Here is a 21760-nt window from a genome sequence, read left to right on the forward strand (position 1 = left end):
AATTTTTTGTGCCATACTTGCCATGTTGACCCGCTCAGTTCCATCTGTCGATAAGAGTTAGAACTATGCCCAACTGTGAATTATTTTGCCTTCCACAACTTTATTAGGAAATCAAAGTTTGGAAGACTGAAGTTGGTACCAGATACAGGTTACAAGAACAGTGCAATAATGGCTATCATATTTTAACTGTTTGGTGAAAAATACCTTCTTTCTGGGAAATGAATGAATTATTTTCACCATCATGATGTATGCAGCGGTATTACTTCCACCTATAAGCCCTAGATGGAACTGTTATCGCTGAGATTGGGTAGTGATGCTTTGTTGTTGTTTCACATGTTTGGTTCTTTTTTGATAATATGCCTCATTCAGTAAGGTGAAATTGACATATTGTTGCATGTGGCAACGTTAGCATCATCTACTAACATTTGAGTGAACTGTGTCCTACCGCTTGCTTTGAAGTTGGAGTTGCCAGAGTCGTAGCCAACAGACTTGGTGGCTGCCATATTACTTGGGCTAGAACACAGGGACCAGTTGCTGTCTATATAATTGTATGAAGTTTGAAGTAAACTCTAGAATTCTACATTATGATTTGAGTTTACGGAGATGTTAAAATGAGTTCAAACAGAAATGAAGGGATGCCTTTTGGAAATGAATTCACAAATGTACATACAAATGACAGGAAACTGAAACTAAGTCAAAATTAGCTTCCTAGTTCTGAACCACTTCAAATGAGTTCAAATTTGTAAGCCAGAAGAATTTTATATCTGTCTGGGCTGTTTCTGAACTCTGTTCAGTGAAGTTACAAATCTACTCTTCAGTCCAAAGTATTTTTAAACCAAAGATGAATAAAAGAGTTGTAGATTCTAATTGCAGAGAACGGCTTCTATACTCGGCAGTGGAGAACTAGGGGAAAATTATACTATTGAGATTCCACAAAATTAGATTTCATATTGTGCAAGATTGATTAAATATTTGTTGGATCCAAGTGATAATTACAATTCTTCAAATGTAGCAATTTTAAGAATGTGTTCATGTCATCAAGCAATAGGATCTGAATATTTTGAAGGGTGATAAAGCGATGTATATTAGTTCTGATTCTGCAGAATGAGATGATATTAATGATGTAGTATGTTATTCTGTTCAATTTTTTCTCGTAATCCTCTAGGCATGCCACCTCACAAATTTACTTAAAGATAGTTGAATCATCATTCTTCTGCGCTATTTAAATACTAAGGCCAGTTATGCAACAAGTTTGGCTGTGCTGAAGGTCGACACAAATATTGTTCATTCTGATTTTTTATCCATCTGCATACTCTCAGGAAAGCTAGATATGGTTTATATGAAAATGTTATAATACCTGTTCTGATATATATGTTTATAACATGGAAAGTGCAACTTTTATTCATAAGATATAGTACATTAACATGTTCATTTTCAAATTTCCAGGTACTTCTCAAGTAGCAATTTCAACTGTTGAAGATACGCTTTCATACAGTACAAGGACAATTTGGTGAGAATTGTTTATGAACGGATTTGTTGTGTAGCAGATTGGTTAGGTACTCACTTTCTACGCTTATGGTTGCGAATTGAATGCTTGCCCTCCAGATCAAAATGTAAGAATGCTTAAGGTTAAGAAACTTGATCATTGATGAAAGTTCTTTAAAAGATTTAGGGTATTTGCAACTACATACATACATACATACATACATACATACATACATAATCATTATAGACTGTTATGCCTTTTAGCGTTCAGTCTGCAAGCCTCTGTGAATTTACTAAATGTCGTCACAATCCTCGATTTGCAACTAGTGTCGTGGCCGCATTTAGTTCTATAACTCTTATCTTTAAATCGTTAGAAACTGAGTTTAACCATTGTCGTCTTGGTCTACCTCTACTTTTCTTACCCTCCATAACAGAGTCCATTATTCTCCTAGGTAACCTATCCTCCTCCATTCGCCTCACATGACCCCACCACCGAATCCAGTTTATGCATACCGCTTCATCCATCCAATTCATTTCTAAATTAGCCTTTATCTCCTCATTCCGAGAACCCTCCTGCCATTGTTCCCACCTGTTTGTACCAGCAATCATTCTTGCTACTTTCATGTCTGTTACATCTAACTTATGAATAAGATATCCTGAGTCCACCCAGCTTTCGCTCCCCTAAAGCAAAGTTGGTCTGAAAACAGACCGATGTAAAGATAGTTTCGTCTGGGAGCTGACTTCCTTCTTACAGAATACTGTTAATCGCAACTACGATCTCACTGCATTAGCTTTACGACACCTTGATTCAATCTCGCTTACTATATTACCATCCTGGGAGAACACACAACCTAAATACTTGAAATTGTCGACCTGTTCTAGCTTTGTATCACCAATCTGAGATTCAATTCTGTTGGAATTAGTCTTTGAGAGGCTAATTTTCATACCATACTCATTACACATTTTCAAGTTCCAAGATATTAGACTGCAGGCTGTCAGCATAGGCCAGACTGCTTACTACATTTCAACCTAACTGAATCCCTCCCTGCCATTTTATACCTTTCAGCAGATCATCCATGTAAGCTACGAACAACAAAGGTGAAAGATTACAGCCTTGTCTAACCCATGTAAGTACCCTGAATCAAGAACTCATTCTACCATCAATTCTTACTGAAGCCCGATTGTCAACATAAATGCCTTTGATTGATTTTAATGATCTACCTTTAATTCCGTAGTCCCCAATGTAGCGAACATCTTCTCCCTCGGTACACTGTCATATGCTTTCTCTCTCTACGAAACATAAACACAGCTGCCTATTCCTCTCGTAGCATTTTTCAATTACCTGGCGCATACTGAAAATCTGATCCTGACAGCCTCTCTGTGGTCTGAAACCACACTGGTTTTCATCCAACTTCCTCTCATCAACTGATTGCACCCTACCTTCCAAGATTCCAGTGAATACTTTGCCTGGTATACTAATGAATGAGATACCTCGATAGTTGATGCAATCCTTTCTGTTTCCTTGCGTATAGATAGGTGCAGTTACTGCTTTTGTCCAATCTGAAGGTACCTTACCAACACTCCATGCTAATCTTACTACTCTATGAAGCCATTTCATCCCTGCCTTCCCACTATACTTCACCATTTCAAGTCTAATTTCATCTATTCCTGCTGCTTTAACAATGGAGTTTATTTAGCATCCTTTCCACTTCCTCAAGCATAATTTCACCAACATAATTTTCTTCCTCCCCATGAGCTTGGCTGTTTGCAACACCACCAGGATGATTTCCTTTTACATTGAGATGATGTTCAAAATATTCCCTCCACCTCTCCAGTGATTCCCTGGGATCTGTTATGGGTTCACCTGAATTACTCAAAACACTGTTCATTTCCTTTCTCCCTCCCTTCCTAAGATTCTTTATTACAGTCCAGGAAGGTGTCCCTGCTGCTTGACCTAGCCTTTCCAGGTTATTACCAAAATCTTCCCAAGACTTTTTTTTTTTTTTTTTTGGATTCAACAACTATTTGTTTCACTCTGTTTCTTTCATCTACGTACAAATCCCTTTCTGCCTTGGCCCTTGTTTGATGCCATTTCTCATAAGCCTTCTTTTTATGTTTACAAGCTGCTCCCACTTCATCATTCCACCAAGATGTTTGCCTTTTCCCATCTTTACACAGAGTTGTTCCTAGGCATTCCCTTGCTGTTTCTACTACAGCATCCCTGTATGCCACCCGTTCACTTTCTATATCCTGAACCTGCTTACTGTATACTGTTTGAAACTTTTCACTAATCATATCCATGTACTTCTGTCTAATTTCCTCGTCCTGGAGATATTCTACCCTTATTCGTTTGCAGACAGATTTCACTTTCTCTACCCTAGGTCTAGAGATACATAGTTCACTACAGATCAGACAGTGGTCTATATCATCAAAAAATCCCCAGAAAACTCATACATTCCTAACAGATTTCCTGAATTCGAGTACATTCCTAACAGATTTCCTGAATTCAAAAGTCGGTTAAGATATATTCTATTATGGATCTGTTAACCCTAGCCTCCCATGTGTAGCAGTGAATAGCCTTATGCTTGAAGAATGTATTCATAACTGCTAAAACCATACTAGCACAGAAGTCCAGCAAACTCTTCCCATTCCCATTAGCTTCCATATCTTCCCCACATTTACCAATCACCCTTTCGTATCCTTCAGTTCTATTTCTAACTCTCGCATTGAAATCTCCCATTAATCCGTGCTGTTGACCCTGTCTACAATGTCACTCAATGCTTCATAAAACTTGTCAACTCCATCCTCACCTGCACCCTCACATGGTGAATACACTGAAACAGTTCTAGTCCTGATTCCTCCAACTGACAAATCCACCCAATTATTCGCTCATTTACGTGCCTAACAGAAACTATGTTGCGTTCAATGGTATTCTTGATAAAAAGCCCTACCCCAGACTCTGCCCTTCCCTTTCTAACACCCGTCAAGTACACTTTGTACTCTCCTATCTCTTCCTCGTTATCTCCCCTTTCCCTAATATCACTCCTAGCACATCCAGATGCATCCTCTTTGCTGACTCAGCTTATTCTACTTTCTTTCTTCCATAAGCCCCATTAATATTGATAGCTTCCCATCGAATTCCATTTCGTTCACCAAGTTGTTTCCAAGGAGTCCCTCACCTGTCGAATGGGAGTGGGACTCCGTTACTCCCAACGGTCCAAGGCTTGCTTAAAATGTTCTGAGCTTGGTAGATTCATGAAGCAGGATGCTACCCTACTTGCACATAGTCCAAGTGAGGATCTCTCCTCTAACGAGTTATGGACCACCGGTGAATTGTATAGTCCTAGCCGCCTGAGCACAAGGAGGGACATGACTCAAAATATGTCCGAGATGCCCATTCCCGTTCCATAACAACTGGTATCCCGATTCTCAGGACCACTTTCTTGGCACCTCAGCTGTTGCCCATGGTTCACGAACTAGGACGTGACTACAGTAACCCACACCATGAACCATTTGCAACTACAGAAGAAAATATGCCTGACACAATACACGCGATGGTTTTGGCTAGTTCGTATGGGAAGTGGCGGGTATTCTGAATATTTTTGTTTTTATATATTGTTTATTTTCGGTGAATCATAAATTTAAACAATTCTGAGAAATGTTTCAAATTTCAGTAGCATAAAATGTACAAAATGCTGTATTGCTTGCACCTGCCCATTTAAAATTATTATTATTATTATTATTATTATTATTATTATTATTATTATTATTGTTATTGTTATTGTTATTATTGTTATTGTTATTATTATTATTATTGTTGTTGTTGTTGTTGTTGTTGTTGTATCTTGATGAGAAATCGTGGAAAGAAGACTGGAGGACAATAGATCTGCTAAATTCAGCAAGATCTCAAAGCAACTGGACTCGAAAGCAGATGCAGAGAACAAAAATAAAATTAACACCCTTCTTAAGATACAAATTTTCAGCAGAAATGGGACATACAAAGGCTGTGGTGATTTCAGACTAATTGAAAATATTACTATTTGAACGAATGAAAAACGTCTGGGCAGATCACAAGAACCTTCAAAGAGAAAGTGTACTTAGAAAAACTCAAGTGTTCCAATGTGGCCAGTAAAGTTATTGTTATTGTTATTATTATTATTATTATTATTATTATTATTATTATTATTATTATTAAAGTACATAAAAAAATTATTATTTGAAAAATTAGCATGAACAATATTTGTCTACCTTCAGCACAGCCAAACATGTTGCATCTGCTTTAGTATTTAAATAGAACAGATTAAATGCAACTATCTTGAAGTCATTTATTTTTTAAACCATAATTGAATGAAGGCGTTGTAGATTCTAACTGCAGAGGGTGGCTTCTAAACTCTGCAGTCGAGAACTAGGGGAAAATGATACTATTTTGATTCCACAAAATTATTATATAAACCCTGTAGATACGGAACTATTATTGGATATTTTGTTTGCTGTTGATTTGTTCATAGTTTTTAAATTTATGATTAAACAGAAAGGTGCATCCAACTTAAGATTCAAAAAAACCCTCACAGAAAATATGAAAAATCTGTTAATACCAACCAGAATTAAACATCAGTTGAACTTATCAAATATCTGTACAGTGTGCATATATAAGCAGTCAGAAAGATTATCTATGTTCCGATGAGATAGATGGTACATTTCTTAGCATTACGTAGAATCTCATTGAACTCACTCCAGTAGCAAACATTTGCCTCTGCAGTGTGGTGTTTTTTCTCCTCTGTATTTTATTACTTTCAGTGTACTGTATATTCAAATATATAATTGTTATACTTCCCCATTACAGCTGATGAACTGCAACACCAGTATTGTGTATACTGGGACGCTTACCGTATAATCCCAAATAAGACCAGCACCCTAAATTTGAGATGGCAAAATATGGAAAAAAAAATAACTTGCATACCTATTTAATTTTCTTCAAATATACCACAAATATAAATTCAAACAACTTACAGTTAATAAAATCATCACAAAAATCTTAAATAAAATCTGTCCAATACTCGGATCATTCACAATTCACCGTCGTCATCTGAAGTTTCACCATAGGAACTTTCGTCACTGGTATCTTTCCACAAATAGTCGTCCTCACTACCATCCACTGAGTTTAAAATTCCACTTTCTTAAAGCTTTTGGACACCAGATTGTTGGGAATGCGCGCCCATGCGGTCTTGATCCAGCTGCATATTAAGTCCCACTTCAGGCCTCTTCACTCGTCCGGTTGGTGTTAATGCGCGATCACTATCAGACATGCATTCGGTGTACAACTGTTTCATTGCAGTTTTGAAAGGCTGGTTCATGCACACATCCAGCGGCTGTAGAATAGAAGTCAGTCCTTTCGGGAATTATCGCAAGATTGGTTTTTCCTTTCTTCATCATATATTTCACGGCGTCAGTTGTATGTCCTCGGTAGCTGTCCAACAAAAGCATGTTTCGTTTGGCAACGTTGCCAAATGCACTTCACCCAATTCTCAACTAACGCACTATCCATCCAGCCGGACTCATTTGTTCTAACAATAACACCAGACGGCAAGTTTCCTTTCGGAAGTGTTTTCCTTTTCTGAACCACATATGGAGGGAGTTTGTTTCCATCTGGTAATATGCACAACATTACTGTGCATCGTTGCTTTTCGTTATCAACTGTTCTGATGGTTACACTTTTAGAACCCTTTGTGTTCACTGTACTTTCCAACGGCATTTCAAAATAGACAGGTTTCTGGTCAGCATTCCCAGTTTGCGATAGCAAATAAGAATTTTGCTTCCTCAAATGAATAATGTGACACTGAAAGACTGTTAATTTTTCTTCATATTCCTCAGGGAGACGTGAAATACAGTAGACATAAGTCTCCAAATACACAATCCCTTTCTCCGATAAACGTTTTGGATCCATCCGCAGCTTGCAGTAAAACCCTGCGTTTTGAGTTCTTTTGAGATCTCTAGTGCTTTCAATTTACACATTTCACTAGAAGCACCATATCCTAAATGACGTTCTTCTATCACAAATTTGTGGAGTCGTTCTTCAATTTCTGGAAACACTGCATTCCGACTGTGGAACGCTCTGCCATCACAGTTACTTTTTAGAAGTTTTTTCTTCTTCCTCCAATCACGAATACACGATTCATCAATATCATACTTTCTGCCCACGGCACGATTTCCGTATATTTCAGCTTCGTTCACAACTTTTAAGTTTCTCACGCACAGTAAATGACCGCAGACACCATTTTGAATCCATCGCTTACGATCGAGACAACACTTTCACGGGACAGATCCGGAACTCGAATTTGAGCGGGGTAGACTTCTGTAACCAACAGTCTCGACTCTCATGAATTACGATATCCCGCAAGATCAGCTATTCGTGCACCCAGCATGCCAGCAACACTTCTGAAACAATTGACGATTGAGCATCCACAGCAGCGGCTTTAATATTTACCTCATATATACCCATATTCTTTGATTTAACGTATTTCATTACGTTACATTTCGTGTTTACATGCCAGACCTAAATGCCATTTTACGTGTGGTATATTGGGTATGGTAACGGTATTCAAATCTATTTCAATACTCCATGTAAACGTAGTAAAATATTTATGAGAATGAACCGCTTGAATACGACCCGCACCCAAGATTTAGAACATATATTTGGGGGGAAAAAGTGCGGGTGGTATTCAGGATTATACGGTAATTATAGTTCTGTGCGCTTACCTACTAACGAAAGCTTATGATACTGTTTAACACATTAATACACAGAATGAACTACAGCATGCATCTGTGGTAACTGCCTGCAATGCAAGCCCATCACAAGCTTACTTTGGTATTTACCATAAAGCGCAGGCACGGAGATCGGAATGCAGTTTCATTCAAGGCTGCACTAGACTACGGCTGGTGGTGATGTAAGAGGGCAATTTCATTGCAGAGCTTAGGCTAAGACTTGGAGTGCAGTTTGAAACAACGAAAATTATGCGAGCAAAATAAAACCTCACAATTGCTAATCATAATTGGGGGTACAAAACTTATGCATACATGAAAGTTACGTGGGCAAATACAGCATTAGTAATATACTCGCATATTTATTTTCCTTGGAAACGTACAGCTCACCAGTTCTGTAGCTGCTTTTTCCGATACACTCTATGGGGGTGAGCTACATATACTGCTATGTAAGGGTGTTTTCTGTGAATGTAGGTGGAATTATACAGGCTTGAAATGGGAAGGAAGTAGGGTAAATTCTTCCTTGGTGGTAGTAGTAGATAATGCAATATGTGAAGGATCTTTAACATTATGTGGGAAACTAATAAAAAACATATTTCTATACTTTACAGTCATCTCTCTTCTAATCTTTGCATACACTTAAAATGACAAATTTAGAAAATAGAAGACACATGTCATATTAGGTCACTATTTATGTATATCATTGAGAAGAGAAATAAAATCGAACAGATAGACACCCCTATTAGGGAATCAAACTGATCGGCCTCCTAACCAGTTCACAGCAAACGATGATAAGTCCAGAGTTTCTTTAGCTATAGTCCTATCACCTGTCATGAGACCAGACACTTCCTCTCTGTTATGTGTTATAGATGCCTTGAAATGAACACACAACGGATAAGCCACAAGGTACTTACTGAATTCAATTGTAATTCCATTACAGTTACTTTGCTTCACTTTTGTAGATTGATTGAATGGGAACGTAAAACATTAAGTGTTGATATTCTTAAAGAAAAGTAATTTAATGAATAAGATGTTAAATTCTTTATAAACACTTATTGTGTACAAGGAATGTTCAATATTTAAATAGAACTATGCAATATCTTTTCGTTACACTTGAACACTGTTGCATCTTAGTACAATTTTCCAGCAGTCCACTTCTGACAACATGCCACTAGTGAAAAGAATACATTCTTTAGACTGGTTTTCTCAACCAGAAAAATGTACTGTCTGCTGAATATCTTAGATATTTAGTGTTTCCCAGAAAGTGTTGTTTCAAAACTTTCTTGGTGGCCATGATTACTAGAGCGAAGTTCAGAGGGTGAGGAATGTGTGGACCCATCATCATTTGCAAGACAGCAATGATTTGAACAGCAGCAGTTGTGGATAGACATTGGTAAATCACAAGCTCAGAATAAGTGTAGGATGTTTTAATCTTTCTGCTGACTTCAAACTATTCTGTAACAAAGCACTAAAAATAAGCCCCATTCGCCGAGTCAATCTTTAAGTTTGACCTCATTCTTGACCTGTTTTTTCTTTAATATCAGTGATATTCCTTCCTTGGGCATACGATAGATGAAGGGTGATACTCCATGTTGGTTCTGATAATTATGATGATGCTTGTTTAAAGGGGCCTAACATCTAGGTCATCGGCCCAATGTTGGTTCTGTTGCTTTCAAGGTTTCAATGGCTGATCCAAGACTCAGTACATTTGTTGGTTGTGACTTTCCTCATCCTGCAGTTAAGTCAGACTCTGGAGCTCTTTTGTGTTCCAGAAGAGCTTCACAAGCATAGACATGTCTGCTTTTCAATTCTTGAGTCTAATGTTACAGGACCAATATTGAGGGCTGTTGGTGAATTCATTTTCCCAGTTCTGCACCTATCATTTCACCATGTATGCAGGAAATGTGTTAATATCGTATTTACTTTTGTGTATCTCTCGCCTTTTTTTGAGCTTAAAAGTTGAGGCCCCTTAAAACAACAAGGATCATCATCATCATCAAAGTTGAGGTGTAAGGTATATGTGAAGTTAGTAAATTGAACTTCATTAGAATTAAACTACCATATTTACCCATGTTTATTTTCCCAGCCTTAATTTTGAAATGGAAATTCAGGAGAAAATAAAAAATTGCATTATTTTCCTACATGCTTTTCAGCAAACAAGGGCTGAGGGCTGCTGCATCCTAAGATTATGGGAAAATAACGGGAGATAGTTATGCATGCTGCAGGGTACTTTGTTGTATATATACTGACACATGAAGAAATACCAATATAAACGGTCCAACTAATGCAAGATGTAAGTGGGGATTATTTTTCTACCTCAATTCTCTATTAAAAGATTGGGGTGCGTGATTGATATCTAATATATATATATATATATGATCGTATGATAAAAATTTCCTGTTACAATTGGTAGCGAGAATGAGTCCACGTATTCAATACAAGGCTAATGACACACACAACTATATTTTCTCAGTAATTTACATTATTATCATGCTAATACTGTGAACATATAACTAGATTTTCTCAATAAGTTATCATGCTAATACTGTGATGACATTGTAACTAATTATTGAGAAAATATAGTTATATGTGGCATTAGTGTTGTATTGAATAGGTGGAATCATATATGTGATGACGAGATATGTTGGTAAATATGGTAATATTATCTGTCTCCTACAAATCACAGGTGATGCCATTTTGTATGTTGCATTTCCAGTGTGTTTAGGGTTCTCGTGCTTTTTTATGGTTTTCATTGTTCATACAAGTCTTGCTAGAAGAAGCCTGCGGAGTTTCATATTTCTAGGCATGGTACTGAAGAGTTTGTAATGTAATGGAGACTGTACATTGAACATGCCTGAAATTCAGGATGTCATCTTGGGAAGAAATGACATTAACTTATAGTGAAATGTGTGTTGAGGATATGAGTATATGGTGAAAGCTTTTTAGTCTGCAGTTCATTTTGCACACATTTACCTTGTTTACAATTCAGCGACTTTTAAATTAGAAAAATAATGTAGATCTCCACTGCACATCTTTGTAATAGTGACCTGTTTGTCTTTTGATGCATAAATCTACTAATGATAAATTATTACAGCTGGTTTTCATGGTATAAATTTACTTTTTTCTTGGCATATGCTGGGAATGTCTGAGGACACGTACAGCTCACCAGTTCTGTAGCTGCTTTTAACGATACAGTCCATGGGGGTGAGCTACATATACCGCTGTTTGAGGGTTGTTTCTGTGGATGTGGGTGTAATTACACAGGCTAGGAATGGGAAGGAAGCAGCTACAGTCTTGAGATAGGTACCATCCCAGTATTTGCCTGGAGTTGAAATGGGAAACTATGGAAAACCTTTTTCAGGATGGCCAACAGGCATTTTGAACCCACCTGTCTCCCAATTAGAGCTAGCAGCCACTGCCTGTACCACAATGCACTGAGCTAACCTGTTCGATTATACATCGACTAATGTTAAGTTACTGAAACTGTTACATTTGTTTGTAGTTCATAATGTGCTATACTAATTTTCAAGTGTTAATGCTATATATAATTAGCTGTACTATCAATTGATATTGATATGCTTTTATCCTGTGGATGGTTAAGGTAAATGAAAATGAGTAGTTTGAGGAGGTTAATGATCATATAATGTTTCACTAATGTTCATAGTTGTTAATGAGAACTGCATTTTGAATGAACATATTTTTGCGCATTTGCTTTTTTTACAGATATTTGATTTTTTTGTTTGTTGCATTGTGTATTTGTAATGCTAGGATAATGAATTAATAGTAAACCAAACTGTTACCACTGCACTGCATTGAAAATGATGTAAGAAATATCATTTGAGAAAAGATTTAACATATTCCTTAGTTTTATGTCAGTTTTCCATTAACTTGAATATATTAATGGTAAGTAAAGTGCATCAGTTGTTACTCCAACAAATCTTGTGGAGAAAGCTGCACCTGTGTGCAGTTTTTTCCTCCTCGTCAGCTGTATAGAGCCACTCAAAGCATCAACAAGTTAGAATCTCTTAAACGTTATTGAAATGTTCTGAAATCAACTATTTGGAATGAAACAATAGAAATATTGATTTATTCCATGTGTACCTTGCTTAACCGTACCTAAATTTGTTTTCAATCTGAATGTACATATTGGTATATTTAAGGAAGCCATACATACAAGAGAGCATGTTATGTGTGTGGAGAGGAAGATTCTAACTTGTTGTAGCTCCCTTAGGTTGAAACAGAGTCACTGGCACTTGCTGCTAGTGCGCTGTGTGTGGGCGCTACTAAATTGGTTGGATGCGGGCTCCCCCCTCTCCTCCACTGTTTAGTCCCGCAGTGCTTTGTGCGGCCCAACGAGGCCAAGAAGGCAGCTGACGATGCCAAGATGAGATTCGCGCACATCGACGGAGACCATCTCACCTTGCTCAACGTCTACCATGCATTCAAGCAAAGTAAGTTCCTGATCTATTCTTATTCAACAAGGTTCGGACAGTTAGCATATTTTGTAAGAATGGGGGCCTGGATAAATTTAGCAAATTGATCTAGGCATGAATGGGATAGAAATTATAATAAAGTGTTTGAACTATTTGACATGAGATCATCCACATAGCATATCTGATCTTCATCTACAAGATTATTTTTATATTTTATCAATTTAATGGAAAGTCCTGTGGAAAGGCTTTGCTCTCATCCATTCATTTTACTTCACCACAAATGGTGCATAAGCTTTGTCCAGTTGTATTGATTTAACTGTGTGAACACTATATTCCAATAATGCTGTCGGTATTCTGATTTCATAGTACCCTTTGTCCAAGGTTAGCAAGAGTGGAATAGTGTTTCATTTCTAGGAAATTGATATCACAAGCAACTGTTAGGCACTCAAGTCATTTTCAGGAGAAAGAAAATAAAGTATATGAATAATAATAATTTCGTGTGGCTATTTCTAGCCGAGTGCAGCCCTTGTAAGGCAGACCCTCCGATGAGGGTGGGCGGCATCTGCCATTTGTAGGTAACTGCGTGTTATTGTGGTGGAGGATAGTGTTATGTGTGGTGTGTGAGTTGCAGGGATGTTGGGGACAACACAAATACCCAGCCCCCGGACCATTGGAATTAACCAATTAAGGTTAAAATCCCCGACCCGGCCGGGAATCGAACCCGGGACCCTCTGAACCGAAGGCCAGTACGCTGACCATTCAGCCAACGAGTCGGACAAAGTATATGAATAAAGTATGCTTTCGCTCTCATGCGAATGATACAGTGCTTGGTAACTTTACGCCAACTGTATCCATAGCTTCTATGGGAGCATGTACGGGAACGTCTTCATCTGCATTAACAAATTCCTCAAAGCTAACACCAGGATCCGCAACATCTTGTAGAGTATCTCGTTCTTCAGGTGAAGTGGTATTGATACCACCATCTAACTCCTGGACATTAGTTGCATCACTACATCTCCAGGCTCTGTCAAAGCAGTTCTGGATGTGCTTTTGTGACACAGATTCTCAGGCTGTAGCTACCCCTTTTATTGCATCATGCACATTCCAGATTCGGTCCGTGAATAGAATCGGTGATTCACATTAAGTGAGAGATGATGCAGGTGGTCTAAATAGAGTTCGTAACTCGTGGTACCCGAAATTCGTGTTAACAGAGGAGACCTTCGATAAGAAATATTACATTGTCTGCTGGGACCAAAATTTTGTTAATGTTAATGAAGGATTTGTGTTAATGAGGTTTTACTGCATTTTTCTTTCTTTAATAAATATTGAATTTTGTCAACCACAGTTAATACTTTTAGCTATTTGCAGGTCGTGTACAATAATGTTCTTGCCTTTTTGAGGCTGTGTGCCATTGTGTTGCAACTCTATACTGAATGTATGTTTGGCATCTACTCATTCTGCACTAGATGGCCTAGGAACTGCATCATAGTCATTTTGATCTTTGATCTGTTAATTTTCCTTCCTTAGACACTTGCCACTAAATCCTTTTTTGGTTTGTTACAGTTTATCTTTGGTGTACTGTTTAATGCTACTGTCTCATTCTTGCTTAGGTTAATTGCTAATTTTTATTAATTGCTGTGTGAGCATTTTTTTTTAAGACTTGGCTATTTAAGCAGTGTAATTACAAGTTACTCAGCAAAATAAGTTGCTGAATTTAATTCTATTGTACGAAGGCAATTGAATTACTGAGAGCAAATTGTATATTTAATAAGATATGATTTCATTTTGTGATACTTTTTATAAGTGAACAAGTGAAGAGACGTCTCGAGAACAGGTTCCAACAACATGCAGCAGATGGCAGGACAAGGATGAAACAAATGATAGTAAGAATAGCATGGTGCCCTGCTAGAAAATTGCACATGAAAGAAGTAGGGGTTTTAGTATTTATTAGTGAAACTGAGGCCATTGATATATTGCTAGCCCAGGAATATGGTACAAACTGTATGCCTGTCAAGAAAATGTATCAGAGGAGTGAGGCAGTTTCAAGGAGGTTAAATATCTGTCATTGTTGAAAAGTGCTTAGGTCATTTATTGAGTGCAATCGCTGATTAAATGCTGCTTACATAGGTACACTGCTATGTTAAGGTAGGTGAGTTACAGTGGCCACTCTTACTAAGATAGTGAGTATTTATGTTTGATCTGCACATCTTGTCATTCATGGGAATTGTAGCTACCTGTATGCCAAATGGGTGCCAAGATAATTGACAGGTGAACACAAGTTAAAGCGTGCAGAGTGGCAGAACCTTTTTGATATATATTTCTATAATGCTGTATGATGTGTTACAGGAAATTAACTTGGGCTCATCTTTATGGATTGGAATCCAAAAGATATCCTATGGAGTGAACATTTTGTTAGAAAGAGATGATGTACAATAGACAAGTCAGCACCCTTTGCTGGAAAACTTGGCACAAAATTGTTCTGGAATCTGAAAGAGCCTATCCTCCTCCTTCATTGCAAGGCATGGCCATACACTAGTACTGTAACCGTCACCACCATACGAAAACTGAAATTTGTTAGACCCTGGATCATACTCTTCACAGTCTAGACTGGAGTTGCTCAGCTAGGCGCCCATTGAGACTAGCGTAGTACAGCCAGGCTCGCTTGTCTTTAAAGCAGATAGTTTACATACCAGGTGTACGTCAAACGAGAGAGCAAGTACACTCGAAAAGTGCAAGAAAAGCTAACATTTAAAAAATATTCGGGTTTGATATATATTGTGCTCTATTTTAATAGACATTATTTTATTTTCCCATATTTACACATTCAAAGAAAACAGACATGTAAGTTTCATGTTGCAATGGATAAATATATGGGATTGAACTGTGCAAGCCGTTTATAATTTTTTGGGTGGGAGTGACAGAATTTCCAGTACAAAAAGTAAAATTCCTCTTAATTCACTAAAACATATTATATTTACATACTTCAAGTTTAATGCTTGATTTGGTAGTGTTGTAATGCTATGCGATTTTCTCCGTTCATTGAGTTTCTGAAAATGGTATTTAAAACTTATCCGAAGTCCATTGATAATTAATTGCTAGCCTCTAAATAGTGAATGAGTTTCATTACTGGTGAAGAGACCAGTATTTTCTAACCAAGTACAACATTGCAAATACAATAACCAGTAGATATATAGTACGGTACATCAACAGAACTTTTCCATTATACTGATAAGCTACTCCCATGTTTTCCTAAATTATCAGTAAATATAAATAAGATTCGATTTGTCATGAGTTTATCAGATCAATTAAACTCAGTATTGAGCGAGTTGGGAATGCAGCTGTGAGATTGCATTAGGGAGATAGTGGATTCGAACTCCTCTGTCAGCAGCCCAGAAGATGGCTTTCTGTGGTTTCCCCATTTTCACACCAGGCAAATGCTGGGAATGTTACCTTACTTAAGGCCACAGCAGCTTCCTTCCCATTCCTAGCCCCTTCCTATCCCGCAAAAAAAAAAAAAAAAAAAAAAAACCACCTCGAGCAGCAAGAAACCACGGCCTATTTGCTTTACTCATTATTCTAAAGCATACTCCACCAGGCGAGTTAGCCATGCGGTTAGGGGCACGCGGCTGTGAGCTTGCATCTGGAAGATAGTGGGTTTGAATCCCACTGTCAGTAGCCCTGAAGATGGTTTTCTGTAGTTTCCCATTTTCACACCAGGCAAATGCTGGAGCTGTAACTTAATTAAGGCCACGGCCACTTTCCTAGACCTTTCCTATCCCATCGTCGCCATAAGACCTATCTGTGTCAGTGTGACATAAAGCCACTAGCTGGAAAGCATACTCCTCTTAGAATATAATAGTAAAAATTGTAATTAATTGTATAGAGTACAAAAATACTTTGAGGTACTGGTAAACTCTTTATTGCATTAGGTCAATATACGTAAACAGAACAGAAATAACTAATTACTTATAAGTTATATTGAAAATTACTTGGATTTCTGTCCACTGGAAATAAAAAATAACACTGTTCCCTTAATACTGAAATGAACCATTGCAGTTTGTTCATTGACCTTTATGACCTCTGGTGTAACCACAGTATTGCTGTCACTGTAGCGTTTGCCCTGATCGCTTGCCTGGCCACTTACATGCTGAGAGCTTGCAGGGCAAAAAGCACCTCTGGTCTAGACCTTGCTCCATGCACGTGTTATGACGACAGGGTAAAGGAAACTGATCATTTCTGGCTCCAATACAAACTTTAAATCATTTTCATTTTCGAATACAAAAACTTACCAAACAAAGGGAATAGCACATTGGAAAGGTTGGTGGGAAAGAATGTATGGGTATTTTAATAAAATGCAATTTTCCCTTACTAATTGAATTACCTTCGTACATTATACTTGGAATACATGTTTCTCATTTATTCAACCTTTGTCTTCACCTTTTACTAGAACTTTCCCATTATCCTGATAAGCTGCAACCATAGTTTTTCTAAAGTTGTGCAAATACTGTTCTAATACCATATTTAGATTATGAAAGGTTCTAGGCTCAAAATATTTCCAAGAGGCTTACTGAGAAGTAGAGTTGAATATATTTTACAGTGTGATTATTGTGGCTAAAATAAAATAGTTTCTCGGAAGCCTTTGATTTGCCACCCCACCCTAATTCTGAGAAAGTTACATTGTTAGATCAAGGCTAGTGATCGTTGATTGACCTAATGGAATTAATGTATTAGGTATTGTATATGCAAATCTTTATTGTATATGTATTAAATATTTATTCATTGTTCAACCATTATTCTCAGAATTGTGGGGAGGACAAATTGAAGGTGTCAATGTTATGAATTGGTTCAGGCTATTGAGCAATCTTGTATAGATATCCATGAAATACTTGTGTTTTAAGAATAACTGGTAATTTTCAAGATACCTTAAGCATGTTGTTTTAGACCTGATCATAAGTTGTCCATCACCTTCTAAACATCTATAACTAGGATCAAATTTGACTTTTGCAACTGAATGAAAACTTTGTCAGACTCTTTACTTTTAGTGATGATGTTTTTCTTTAAAACGTTACTGTAGTCATCGTAAAGTAATAACCAGACCTGTTCAGCTACTGATAACAGAAATAAAGCAATATGATGGTTATCATATTAATTATAAAACAGTTTCATTCTGGCATCATGATGATATAAAAAAAAGTTGACCCATGAAACAGTTAAGACATCAGTAGCCAGTCTAAGTAGATTGACTGGCAATTTATTGCTGGAAGGACCTCCAAAATGTAATGAATCAAATTGCAGGGCAGTAATTGAGTTTGGAAATGAGGAAGAACAAAAGATTGGATTAGTAGTGAAATTTTTCACTGTTGGGTAAAAGCTAAGAACCACACATCAAGCGGGGTATACATAACACTAAATAGAAAAAATACAAAGAAGAATATGGATGCAAATCGAAATTGGATGACAAAGATTTGAGGAATTATACTAAACAAAGGAATCATCATGATTTCAACCTGTATATAAAAGTATGTTGACTGGAATGATCAGAACGTTGGCCCCTTTATACACGCCTAGATTCCCATGAAAAGAGTAGTTCCAAACACTTCTGAAACTATTTAATGTCAAAAACTTCATTTTTAGTCCGTATTGAATCCAGATTTACATTAAGGAGTGAAGGTAATTGTTTTGAAATCTAAAAAATATGTGATGTATTAATGACGTCACACTGTTGTAGTATTGAATAGGTGGAAACAATTTCCCTCACTCCTTAATGTACTTCTGAATCTATAAATGTAGTCTTGATGTACTGACCTATGCAGTAATGTAGGGAGGACTAGAGCCTAAATCTTGAAAATGCTGAAAATCCCAAGATATTGCAATATGAAGTGCAATAATCAGTAAAACCACTTCAATGAACAAAGATGTGAGACCAAATGATGTCTGTCCACAAATCATTATGTTTATTACTGATAGCAGCATGAGCATCATGAACGTAATACATAATACATGCAGTGTTCTTAAAGACAGGCTTCAATTAACATTTTTTCCCCTTGGAGACTTTGTTGTTAATAACTTGTGACTGATATCTGATGAGCCGCATGTTTATCATCATATGGAATAAAATCTGCATCATCATAGGTGTTTTCCAGCTCCAGTTTTCCGGATAGGGTGTGCAAGCGCTCGCCTCTTCTTCCTGTCAAAGTATAGTTTCTGTTCTTCTCTGTCCTTCCACTTGAAATTCCTCTTGCTAACCTGATTTCACTGTGTGTATCCATCGGTCTTGTGGCTACCCTACTGATCTCCCCCTTTTCACTTCTCTGCTGTTCTTGTTCTGTCCATTCTCATAACCTGTCCGAACCATTGTAGCTTGCATCTTCATAGAAGCTTGGTAACAGGTATTTTGATGCCAGATTCCTTCCTGTTTGCTTCATTTCTAATTTCATTTTTCCTGGTTTTTTTTGGTTCATTGAGTACAGATGAATTTCATTTCTGTTAACTTAATTCTACTAATAGCTTTGTTATGTAACATACGTGTTTCTAGTCCATAGATGAGAGTTGGAATGAAGTAGGTATGAGACATTTAAACTTGCCTTTTCAAAGATTTAGTTCCTCTTCTTCTGCTTAATTTTCTCCCCAGATCAGAACGTCATCTTTAGATATGGGAGCATTGGGCTCTATGCGATGTTGTTTGATGTATTTTATGATCCGATCCATGACGATGATGGTCAGGAACGGTGAGAAGGCACTTCCCTGCTGGACTCCTCTTTTGGTATCAAACCACTGTGATCTTCCATCCCTTACTTGGACTCAGCCAGAGCCTTATTGATCTTTACTTTATAAGTCAGAATCTACAGAAAACACAAAATACCATATTCATGTAATTTTCCTGCCTTTTTTAAAAAAAGGGATTTTTAGCCTCAAAAAGTGCGGGAGGGAAAGTTATACCTTTTTTTTTTCCTTCACTCTAGTGATCGCACTAACTCAATTATGCAAATTTCGTTATGAATCTATAATACTGATGGAATTCTACCACTTTTTCTGTATGGTCCTTTGACAATCGCTGGCATGGAGATATCCTCTTTCGAAGAGAAAGGTTGTTACTCTTCATCAATTTACACAGCCATCTTCTACTTGGTTTAAACTGGAGATCCCTATATTATTTTTCTTAATCTTTAGCTTCTTCAACCTTAGTATTTCATGCAAACCTGAATGGCCATCATTTTCTGGATACTGGCCTGATTTTGGATCCAGAATTAATAAGACTATCTTCTTGAACTTACTGCAACTCTTATCTTTGGTTTACACCAGTAAACATACATGGAATTGCTCTATACAAAACTTGCATGCTGCAGCATGTTCGTCATTATTTTCTGTGAATGCGATCATAATTAAACTGTGCGTTTTTAACTCCCATTATCCATCACTACTGACTGTTCACTTATGTATGTTAAAATAATTAACACTGTGACCAGTATATGTTACAAGCGAAGTGCACATCTTCCACATAGTTACTGTATGCATAGATCTACACTCTGCATAGCTTGTTGAGCAGTTCCATTACTGCGGTATTGCCACTTGCATTTCTCAGTCGCCGCCTATAAACTGCTGTGTGGCCATTGAAGCTATGGATGTTTTCACGGCATTTCCCAAAATATATATATAGAAAATGCATTGATGATGGAAAGCTTATGGGATCATGGCAGGAAGATTATGCAAATGTTTATTTTCCCCCAAATTTCATTTTAGAATTTCAGAATTAAGGTTGGGAAAATTACATGTAAATATGGTATGTTTTGGAAGGGAACAATTTGGATTTAGGAGTTGTGTGGTCACTGGAGATGCCCTTGTCTGTCTACAGGTTCTGGCCTAAAATTACATTGATTAGCATTGATCATTTGTTTTGTGGGTGTAGAAACAGTTTACAGCTGTGTCCTACTAATAATGGAATATCACTTAAAAACCGAAAGATTTTTCTCCTATGAGAGTTATGCTGGAAACTAGTTACCAAAGTAAGATTTGATTGTTCGTTATCAAGTTCCTGTTCATAGACGTGTTTCTGAAGGGTGTCTTTTATATTTACTTCTTTTCAATGTCTAACTCGGACCATGAAGCATATAATGTTATAAAATTTAACATCAGGAAGGCCAGAATTACGATCAATAAATGTTATATTCTAACATTACTACAGCTCATACAAATAGTGGAGAACAGTCACTCACATGTGCAGGAGGGGAATAGCACAGCAGGAAAGAATGATGCGGAGGAAGTGGACAAGCAATTCTACCATATATAGGAGAGTGTGAGAGAGGATATTTTACAGGCCAAGCCATATCATAGTCTTACCATAAATTGTGGCATTACTGCATGACGAATATAAGAATAAGTGTGAGTTCAAGCGCGCCCTGTTAGGCAGCATTAGAGTGAGCAAGCTCCAGAGTACTGATCAGCTGCTCTCAGGAATGAGGCCAGAGGAACGTATTACTCCGTAACTGATAAGTATATACAGTGTCTTTTAAAAAATGTGAGATGAAAATTAAAATACCACGGAAGGGTACACTGGAAAAAGTCATGCATGAAAGTAAGAGCTACGGCTTTCATCACATTGCGGAAAGCGCAGGTTACTAGAGTGACAGATAAATAGCACATAACTCCCAGCATATTAAAACAAACATCCATAAACCACTTAAAGGTAATACTCTACTTACCAACTCAATTTGTCGGTTACTGGACTTTCAAAAGCTTGCGTGAAGATTTGGCCGTTGTTCGAGATTGTAAATTCACCATTCACTATAAAGTTATCTGATTTTATTATCAAATCATCAGAGAAATGAATTTGACAAAATCTGCTATTATGCGTTAACTCACTATCCTTCCGTGGAATAGCTCTGGCCTATTTTTCAAATTGATTTCTATCCTTCGGTGGTGAAAAAAAACCCTGCATATTATCAACTACTCTACCATAGCCTGACTTACAGCCAGGCACAAAACAGTACGGCATGCTGAACTATTAATCAAGCTACATAAGATACATGCTTGAAATACACAACACACAATGAACCGAGTTTAGGAACTGAAAGCAAAGAAAATTC

General features: G+C 37.3%; 1 protein-coding gene across 2 annotated transcripts in view; it reads left to right on the forward strand.

Moving 5' to 3' along the window:
- The window catches only part of Dhx15 (DEAH-box helicase 15), a 204095-nt gene that overhangs the window by 137272 nt on the left and 45063 nt on the right, over window positions 1-21760 (forward strand). For both annotated transcript variants that reach the window (XM_067147359.2, XM_067147358.2), the window contains one exon: window positions 12573-12695. In XM_067147359.2, coding sequence (XP_067003460.1) covers window positions 12573-12695 — 123 coding nt within the window. The remainder of the gene's footprint in view (window positions 1-12572; window positions 12696-21760) is intronic.

Source organism: Anabrus simplex, chromosome 5, assembly GCF_040414725.1.
Source record: "Anabrus simplex isolate iqAnaSimp1 chromosome 5, ASM4041472v1, whole genome shotgun sequence".
NCBI classification, from domain to species: domain Eukaryota; kingdom Metazoa; phylum Arthropoda; class Insecta; order Orthoptera; family Tettigoniidae; genus Anabrus; species Anabrus simplex.